Source organism: Meleagris gallopavo, chromosome 8, assembly GCF_000146605.3.
Source record: "Meleagris gallopavo isolate NT-WF06-2002-E0010 breed Aviagen turkey brand Nicholas breeding stock chromosome 8, Turkey_5.1, whole genome shotgun sequence".
In the NCBI taxonomy this organism is placed as follows: domain Eukaryota; kingdom Metazoa; phylum Chordata; class Aves; order Galliformes; family Phasianidae; genus Meleagris; species Meleagris gallopavo.
The window spans coordinates 16,340,978-16,351,115 of record NC_015018.2 but is presented as its reverse complement, the minus strand read 5'-3'; the positions used below and the strand labels follow the sequence as shown (position 1 = coordinate 16,351,115).

The 10,138-nt window shown below is 57.0% G+C and overlaps 1 protein-coding gene across 1 annotated transcript in view; it reads left to right on the top strand.

Moving 5' to 3' along the window:
• PSD (pleckstrin and Sec7 domain containing) overlaps positions 1-10,138 on the top strand; it is a 34,277-nt gene that overhangs the window by 4,686 nt on the left and 19,453 nt on the right. The window contains exon 2 of the mRNA XM_031554426.1: positions 7,330-7,773. Within this exon, the coding sequence (XP_031410286.1) occupies positions 7,330-7,773 (444 nt within the window). The remainder of the gene's footprint in view (positions 1-7,329; positions 7,774-10,138) is intronic.

Sequence of the window (10,138 nt, the reverse complement as noted above, 5' to 3'; positions counted from 1 at the left end):
CGGCAGTTGCTGCGGGGCCGGAGCGGGCGGGAGCCGGGCGTCCGCATTGAGCAGCTGTGCGGGGCTGCGGGGGCAGTACGTGTCCAGGCGGAGGGCCGGGCGGGCTTCTGCTCATCCGACTGGCTGTCACATCCACTCAAGGCTGATCCCGAGCAGACGGAGGCGCGGGGCAAGGGACGAGGGAGGCGGCGCGGGTCCTTCCCCAGCCCGGGGGGGCACGTCCTCGCCTCGGCGATCCCTTGGTAAGGGGTGCTTCGCGGCCGCCACCTGTTTGTGCCCCGACCACAGAGCCTGCGTGCTTCCTCCTGGGCGACCGCCGTCCCCACGTTACTCTGCGTCCTTCGAGTGCGGAGGCTCCTCGAGGCCGTCCTCCCCGGACCGCGGCCCCCCAGCCCGGCTGTCCCCGTGCGCAGTTGCCGCTGGTGGCAGCGGGATCCATGCCCGGCACGGCAGCACAACCTGTCCTGCGAATTCAGCACCTTCCCTCTCTGTTCCATTTCTTGCCTCTTCCTTGGCATCTTCCCGCAGCGTGTGCGCGTTGGCCCTACACACACCTCGCGTGGGTGTGCGCTTCCCCTGCAGCGTAAGCAGCGCCGGGCGTCTGCTGCTTCACCCGCGTCGCCCCGCTGAGCCGGGCAAGCGCCGGCACGGCGAGCAGCTCACGGCCGGGTCCCTCCGGAACAGCCCCGAAGCCAGGGGGAATCCCCGGCACCGCCTTGGTGCTCGGAGGGGACAGCCAGCAGTACAGAGTGCCTTGTAGGGGCGAGATGTTATGTCGAACAAATGAAATTCCCGATAGATGCCACGCTGCTGCTCCTGAGTTGTCCCCTGTGACACGTGTCCCGTGCTGCCCGTGGCTTCCCTGGGCGTGGGAGCTCCTGCCTCGCGGCAGCCTCCCTCAGGTCCCATCAGCTCAACCGTTCATCACAGCAATGTAAAGAGCATCGCTTTGATTCATAATTCAAATCGGCGGGCAGGAAGCCTCAGCTATGCCACTGATTTTTCATCTCTGTTGCATTTGTGCTTTTTACCTTTCATTGCTGAAGAAAGGCTCGCTCTGCTGGCTTGGGGGGCAGCCCCCCAGCTCCAGTGACTTGAAGGCAGGCACGACCTCTGCTCTGGATTTGATAATTCCCCTTCGATAAACAGGAGGACGTGCTGTGCTTGTCCTGTTTATTTTAGCAGTAACTCGCCTGCATTGCGATGGGCTGTTTTTTATAGATTCCTTATGTTACAGTGTATGCCAACTACTTTCTAGTGATAACTTTTCTCCTTGGCATGTGTGTCAGTTTGCATTTAGATAAAAGTGGGGTTTAACTTGAAATATATAACCCAGCATTTGTGTTATTTATCAGTTAAGCAACCTTGAACAGGAATACAACCATAACAGGAGAAAGGATTACAAAAACAGTAAATGACATCTTAAACGGGAGAGTATTTTCTTCAGGCAGTGGGTTATGGATTGCTGCTCGGTAGGAGCCACGTGTGCTGCAAGTGTAGTAGTGCAGATAGAGACGTCTGCCCCATGTGGGTGATTTTGGCTATTTTATTAAGAGTTATGTCTCTGCATCTCCTCAGCCTAAACACCGTTGAAAATCCAGTCCTGCGGCCTTCAGTTTAACCCTGTCTGGTGTGCTCTCAGCAGCTGGGAGAAGAAAACACGCTTTCCCCCACTGATATTTGGGTTTTTGCTTTCAAGTGCTGAGATCTAAGTGCAGGAATTGGTACATCTGCAACTCGTGGGGAACAAAGAGTTCTTCCTGCACACCGGCAGCTCAGAGGACTCAGGAGAAGAGTCCAAGTGTGAGATGTGCTGAGAGAGCAGAGCTGGCAGTGCTGCCCACAGGGCCGCCAGGCGCCATGTCCTCCCATCCTGCACTGTGTCTCACTGCCCTGGGGTGATGGGTGTCCCGACGGGAAACGTCCCCAGTTGTGCTGCTGGCTCAGGCGCGCTCGGCCCCCAGGCAGAGCTGTCTCAGCTGCCTCTGTTTGGATCCACCGGTGCTGACAGCTCTGTCTGTGCCACAGATTGCGGCTGCAGCATGTGATAGGTGACACACTTTAAAACACAAGCTGACCTCCAAAGAGACAGGCTTCATCCTTGGGCTGCTGGTATCAAATTCCTTCAGTCTGGGGATATCTCAGCGATCCCATATATCTTTTTTTCCCCTTATGGAGGTGATATTAGGTAGCTACAGGTAGTAAAATATTCAGCCTAAGTCAGGCTAAATGAAACTAATTTCAGTGTACACAGCATGTGCTCCCACTACATCTGCATGCTGCTAGTTTGTAGAACAGTGCTGGAGGAGCAAGGGGAGCCAGGGGCAGCAGCACTTCTTAGGCCACCTGTCCCCAGGCTCAGGCCAATCTCCAACCTACATTCACTTTCAAGCAACATCATGATATCTGCATTCCCCTATTTTTGCTCCCCTTCTCTAATAGCCTCTCCTTGCCCTCCAGGGCTGCCTGAGGATGCCTCGCCCTGTCCAGCTCCAGCCCTGACACCTGTGCTCACCCCGTCAGCATGGCGCAGGCGGGGAGCCTTGTACGCCTGCCCCCAGCCGAGGGCTGCACCGCCTCACCCCCGCCTTTCTCCCACCATGGGGACCGCAGGCCCTGGCCACCCATCTCCTCCAGCCCTGAACCAGGCCGGCACAGCCCCCACGCTGCCTCACCCCCAACCTCAATGCTGGTCGCCTACACCTCCTGCGCAAGGGCCTGGCCCCCGAGACTCGCCGCTGCCCCCCTGGCCTCTACAACAGCACCGGCTCCTTGGCTCGCAAGCCAACGGAGACGGGGCCTTTTGGCAACGGGGGCTGCCCGGGTGGGGGGCGGCTGACGGCCCCCTGCACCCCGCGGAGGGGCCATCCCGCCCCGAGTCTCACGTCGCCCGGCAGCCGCAGCCCACTGGTGGCCCCGGAGGGACGCAGCTCCGTCGTCACCTTCCGCTTCATCGAGAAGGCCAGCGTGCAGCCCCTCAGCAGGCCTCAGGAGAATGGCCCCGCAGAGCCCGGCGGGGGCTGGCGTGTGCCCCCTGGGCAGCCCCAGCCCCAGGACCTGCTGCTCCGCAGACTGAAACTGGAGGCCTCTGCATCTGACCCGCTCCTGGCTGGCTGCAGCTCCCCGGGGGAGACGCGTCCCCACGAAGGCAGAAGGGATCCCTATTCTCTCACCACCAGCTGCCTCTTCGGCTCCCTCACCAATGGACTGCAGGCCCCGCCACAGGATGTCCTCACCAGCCCCCGTCCCCAGGTAGGTGCCCGTGGCCCCACACCACGCTGTGTCCAGCCCGGCCCCACTGACCACTGTGTCCCTGCAGGGCAGTGCCTGGCCGTGCCCCCGGCAGAGCTCAGCCCATGCCCAGCGCATCGCCCGTGCCAAGTGGGAGTTTTTCTATGGCTCACTGGGCGCCCCGAAAACAGGTAAGATGTCAGTCAGGGACACTGTGGGTATGCAGAGCCCCAACCCACTGGGATTTGGGATTAAACAGGGGCTCTGGGCTTTCTTCCAGGCTCCTCAGCCCCCGTCACTGAGCCTCCACTGCAGCCCAGCTACCCGCTGCCTGCGGAGCCACCCAGCTCGCTTCCCAAGCACGGCCTGAGCCACGTTGAGGTGGAGATCGAGGTGTCCCCAGCAGGCGGCAAGGAGCAGGGCTCCTGTGAGACGGGCATCATCAGGAGGGCTGTGAAGTACTCCGAGACAGATCTGGACACCGTGCCGCTCCGTTGCTACCGCGAAACCAACATTGACGACATCCTGGCTGAGAGGGATGAGGTGGATTCTGCTATCGAAAGCCAGAAGGACAGCGAGAGCAACCCCAGCTTTGCAGGGACCCCGGGCAGGAGGGACAGCATGCCTGAGGGGAACCCTGAGGACAGCGTCCAGAGCACAAAGGATGGAATGCACGACAGAGTCGCAGATGAGGACGATGAGGTGTTTGAGGCCACGAGGAAGGAGAGCAGGGAAAGGTGAGGCTCAGCATGGGAGAGCAGAGAGCTCCCCTCGCCCTCCTCGGTATCCCAAATGTGTGACAAAGGGGCTCTGCCAAACAAGAGCCCAAGGCAGAACCCTAGTAGCTGTGTCTGAGCCATGTGCGGTTGTTGCAGTGGTTATTCACTGTCCTGCTGGGCTGGGGGTCCCTCGCTGCCCTGTGGAAGGAGCAGGGTGGTGCTGGTGTCTAGCGCAGAGCACTGCACTACAGGACCCACTGTGCTGGAGAGGAGTCCTGTGATCAGGTAGCCATATGAGCCTGGCACCCGGGGACAGTGCCGTGGGTCACTGAGTTGAAGGGAGTCCATTCACACTGGTGTTTTGTGTTGTTTCTTGCTTGTGTGGCAAAATACTCTGTACTAAGGTAGTGATGGGCCTCGGGTGGGACAAGAGCTTCTGCTGCATCTGCAAATGTTCTGCAGTGAAGGGAAAGGTGCTGCTGGGGAACAGAGCTGGGTGATTCCTCTGTGCTGGGACAGAGAGGTGCCTGGCAGTGTGCTCAAAAAAGGAGAAGAGGGGTTGGTGTTAGGAGTGGGAAGAGAAGATGAAATAAGCTGCAGTGGCACCCTGCAGTGGAGGGAGAAGCACACGAAGTGGGCTGCCATGGACGAGAAGGTGCATGTTGCACAGGGAGCTGGGATCCTGCAGCTTCCCCAAGAGGGAAGTGCATTTTTTTCCCAAATGAATTATGATAGAGAATGTGAACAAGCTTTGTAAGTCATATTATCACTCCAAGCAAGTTATTCAAGTTACTATAACAATTCTTCTACTTGGTGATAATTCATTTCCAAACCCTGGGGGTCCATTACACATCCATGTGCTGTAAACCTGCACCTACCTTTTGCCCTCTGGGACACCGTGCTGGAGCTCCCCAAGCACATCCAGAAAGCTCTGGTGTGTACCTCAGAGCATTGCTGCCCTCAACACAGTGCTCCTGGCATAATTACCAGGGTGCATAAGGCGGTGTCCTGCCGTATGTTTATCCTTGTTGACCGGTGGCTTTCAGATTTTTTTGATGTGCAGACAGAGCCCTGGCTATTCCCAGCGAGGTACAGACCCTGATGACAGCAGTGCCAAAAATCACCAGACTGAAATAGCGAGTTGGTTCAGTGCCTGCATCACAGCCTGAGCTTTGCTTACACACTGCTTCAGAGCGAGCTCTGCAGCTGCAGCCCTCCCTCCCGTTTACCAGTCACCAGTATTGATGTTTTCTGCTTCAAGCTTTCTGCTTTGTCTGCTCACAGGAGGGGCGATGTGGTGCTGCTGGGGTCACTAAAAGCTGCCCCATCTTCCAAGAGCTGGCGCTGCTTTGCACTGCAGGAGATGTTACAAACCAGAGTCTTCCATCCCAGCCAGTCCTTCTCTGCAGAGCACTTGGTTGGTAGATGGGAAGGAGCAGCTATGCAAAATTATTGAGACACCATCGGATGCTGATTTGCAGCATTTAGACATGTAAATCCCTTTGAAAATCTAGCTTTAGGGATTTAGCACCCTCTGCACTGGGAGACTGGCTCAGCACTACTTTGTTGCCCTTTATATTCTTGCCAAAGGGCACCTTCGTTGTCATCTGTTCTCCTAAAATAAGAGAATGTGCAGCAGGACATCAGGATGAAAAATCCAATACAAAATCAAACAAGATGTGGAAAGTGACATAAGAAACAGCGTCTTCTTCCAGAATCCACTCCATGAATATATTTAGAGCCGGCTCTACAGCTAATGACCGGTCTAAGCCTTTGCTGTCTTTATTCCCATTAGTCCCAGAGCACCGAGACCTGTCAGCGAGAGCGGGCTCCTCTCCCCCTTCTGGAGTGTCCCCGGGGGGGCACTAAGCCGGAGGCAGCGCTGCTGAGTGAGCCAGAGCCGGCTCTGCAGCACCGTGCCCCGCCGCCCGGTGTGTGAGGGCTGGCTGCAGGGCAGGAGCGCCTGTCCTCCCTGGGAGCAGAGCACTGCCCAGCACAGCCCTCGGGTCTGCCGCCGGAGCAGCCTCCGGGTGGGACACTGGCATGTGGGCGCCGATGTGCTGGGGGACACGGGAACCCTTTCCCCTCTGTTGATGTGGCTGCCGAGGTCCGGTTGTTCAGCCCCATGTGGTACCCAGAAGTGCTGGCTGAGTTGTCAGCATGTAATGCAGCACGGTTATCGGTCTCTGGGATGTGTGTCCCCTACTTACTCACCTTGCTGGGTGCCCCCTGAAGCCCTCCATGTTCTGGTGCAGTGAGGCTGTCAGCTTGGAGCCTGCTGCAATAATCCGTGAGATTTTGGAGCAGGATATGAAGGCTAATAAATGATAAATCATTCAGTACTTGTAACAGCACTACATTTTCTGAACCTTCTGTATGAAGCTGTTTGTTCATAACAAATGTTATGACAAGCTGGATCAGCTCTTCGCTTTTAATCAGGAAAGAGTGTGGCATAACAAGTGCTTTTTTGGTACTTTAATAAAATGATAGCAGCTTGTGAGTGAAACAGGCTTTTAGGGTTGCGTTTGTGCTTATAGGACTGAAGGTTTGACACTGTATTGGAAATATCCCTGTGTCACATGCTCAGACTGATGGGCAGGCTCGTCTCCAGGACGAAATGCTCAGGGGTTTGAGATGCAGGAACTCCTGTGTTGGGCTGGACACAGAGCCGTGCTGCAGACAAGCTGAGCTTCCTGCAGGGTGATCCGTGCCCAGAGGTTTGCCAGAGCTCAGAGAGCATAGTGCTTCGGCAGGGAGGAGGTGAGCTGGTCTGAAGGCAGCCCAGTCCCTTACAGGTGCTCTCACTACCATCAGGCCATCCTGTTCTTTCCTCCTCCTTCAAAACAAGTGTAGGTAGCTGCTGTTTATGCTGACCTTGCAGGTGGGCTTGGCTTAGTGACCACAGTGTCATATATGCAGAGCAAGGTGTCACGCTGTCCTCAGTGACTCCAGGAGAGCTGTGGGTGCCAGGAGCTCTGAAGGCTCATGGAAAATTCAGGCACTTGTGGATTTGTTTGGCAGTGGAGCTGAACTACATCCTGTTTTTGGTGCCTGAGCTGTTTATTGGATCTAAGCTCAAGCCAAGTGGCTGGGAGCAGTAGCCATCTCGTAAGCTTCTTAGGAGGATGAGCCACTAAGGGAACAAAAGTCCATGGTGCATTAAAAGAGAGGCATATGGCTGGAGGGAGGCCAGCACGGCCCTCTTTCCATGATGTCCTGGGTAGGCAAGGCGTTTCCTTTGGAAGCCTGGTGCACTCAGATGTTCAGAGGAGACTTCTGCCCTCCCCACTTTCCTTCTGGAGCAATGCACGGGCTTTTGTTTGGGGCTTCGACCTCTTGCTCCTCAGTGACCAGTTCCTCTTGCTTTCTTTTCCTCTAGGATCATGGATCGAGACACACAGGGTATGCTCAAGTCTCCAGTGCCCTTCCTGCTAGGGCACAGCCTCTCCAAGGATGGCATGGACTCTTTCAGCAAGCATTTTGAGAGCATCATGGAGTCCCATCGAGCCAAAGGCACATCTTACACCAGCCTGGACTCCATTGACATCCTCTCCTCCCCAGCCCGCACTCATGGGACCTTTTTCACTTTTGATCTCCCAACCCTTACCCCAGAAGTACAGGGACAGATCCGAGACAGTGTGAAGCTGATCGAGGAGAACTTTGCTCCTCTGGCTCATTTGGAGCCGGACTCTGGGACCAGTTCAGCCACAGATGCCCCCTGGACTGAGAGGGAGGAGGAGAGGGAGAGGCGAAGGAAGGGTGCTCGGCACAGCCCTTGCTGCTCAGAGGACAGCTTTGGTACTCCCTTGGCCTCCAATATGAGGTGAGTGACCAGAATTGCTTACTGCCTACCTGGGCCACCATGGCTCAGCAAGTCTAATCCTGTGCTGCATGTTTTGTAGCCACAGCCTAACCAGTGCTGCTGGGGAGCAGGGAAGTGGTCCAGGATGCTCAGCCCTACCTCTTCCAACCTGGATATACATGAGACCACGTCCAGGCTGACACACTGCCTTTCTTGTACTCTTCCCTCTCCCAGCAAGGTCTTGGGCTGAGGCACTTAGCGTTCAGCTAGTTGGCAGGCAGCAGCTTTTCCCTTTTCTGGGGTGTGCTCACCTGGAGCATGATCAGGTCTAGTCCAGATGTCACATCCGTCCTTGTGGCCCAAGTGTGGAGCTGATGGCTCTTGGGGAATTTGGTGTGTTGGTCACACCAGTGCCGAGCTTCCTGCTTGCATTGCCTTCCCACAAAATCTCCTCTTACCCAATGAGATCTTGTGCAATGCCAGAGGGTCCTGAACCCTTCCAGGCTTCCCCAGTGGACTCTGGGAAGTGTTGGAAGGAAAGAACAGCTTGGCTTTCTCTTGGGTGTCCAACTAAACCTGTGTTACTTCTGGCTACAGCCTGTGTTATCCTGATAGGCTTAGTTTGGGGTGAGCATGTGGGGATCTGTGCTTTGTGTCACCTCTGGCACCTGTAGTCAAGAGAGGAGGGTGGGACATTGCATCTGCTGTGCGGTGTCAGGATCATCCTGGGGACATTCTGGGGGAGTAGAGCTGATCTCTGTGCTGGGCTTCTCTTTTTTTGGGACACTGAGGGCAGGGGCACTGTGGCATAGAGGCCAGGCAAGGTTTGTGCATAAAATGGGTAGCCTAGGGTGGCAGTATCTAGCCATGGATGGTTGCTTGCTGGAGACAGACTCAGCTTCCTGTTTCTCTGTCAAGGCATAAGACCAAGATGGCCCCAGAGACACCGAAAGGACAGTGCTTAACTCACTGCTCACTGGATGTCTCCTGCTGCAGCAGCAGCACTACAGGGACACGAAAGGGGTTGTGGGGGTACCTGGTGCCAGGCTGGAGTCTGTGCTGGGAAAGGGCTCTGCAGACTGTGACTCCCAGCTCCCATGGTGGCAGTGGTGGTGTGCAGCTCCTTGTGAGGCCAGGCAACCTCAGCTCCTGAACCCTCACGGCCCAGACCAAGGCTCTGACATCCCTCAGCACACAACGTTCTGGGACCACCCTTCAATCTTGACCTTGCAGGCAGGAAGCATGCCCAGCTGCCAACGCGGTGAGACCTCCCCAGGCACCAGGTCCCTTCAGCCTGTCCCAGTGTCCGTGTGTGAAGGGAAGCAGCAGCAGCACAAGCTGCAGCCCTGAGCTGGGAGATAGCCCCTGGGAGCACTGCATGTCCTTGGTAATCTTCCCATGCTGCAACACTAGGAGCCCTCTGCTCTAGTAGATTGCATTAGCAATGGGAGATGGTCTGCTGCTAGGCTGCCCCACAGCAGGACACCCTGCAGCAGCACCTCGAGCATGGAGCAGGGTTCCAGGTGGCCCTCATTCTGGGCCATGCTGCAGGATCGCCACTGTCACTGTATGGGAGGCTTCTGTTCCTGCAGAGGTGACAGTGACCCAGAGCAGGAGCAGGAGGCAGGATGCTGTGCCACTCTGGGGATGTGGGGTGCCTCTGGGGCTGGTGGTACTGGCAAAAGAGAGAGGTGGGAACTGGGCTGCTCTTGGGTTGTCATTTTGCAATTACAGATCCAAATCCCAGGGCAGCCCTGGGGCAGGCACTGCAGATTGTAGGGCATCAGCACCAGAGAGACACAGGCAAATGGTGTCCCCTCGGGGTATGAGTGCCCTGAAATCCATGCGCTCAGCTTCCCTTGGCTCCCCAGGTCCCAGCTGGGACTCCAGGGCCAGCCATAGCTGTGTGCACCCCCAGGGACATTTCTTATTGAGTGAGGGGCTGGTAATTGCTCCTCATCGCTGAGGAGCTGGCCCAGGGCTGGTGGCTGTTCACCAGTGGGCTGAGCATGGGGAACCTGGCTGGCACTGGGCAAACTGGGCAGCGCGTGCCCTGAGAGCCACGGGGTGACGGGGCTGCTGTGCGTGTGATGTGGGAAGGCGTGGGAAGAGGGCTGAGAATGGAAAGAGGGAGAAGCAAGGGGTGAGAGCACGGGAGGCTGGGCACGAACGAAGGGGTAATTCTCTCCAGGCACAGCCTGCAGCCTTGCAGTACAGGAAGGGCGGCGTTAAGGCGTGTGGGGTTTCTTACCCATATCGCTCTCCAGTGTCCCGCTCTGCTGTATCCGGGCGGCCACGGAGCAGCGCGGGGCCCAGTGTGGACGGCGGTGCCGGAGGCCCGGGGACGCGAGGCGAGCTGCCCGTCCCGCACATGCCGCACACGTGC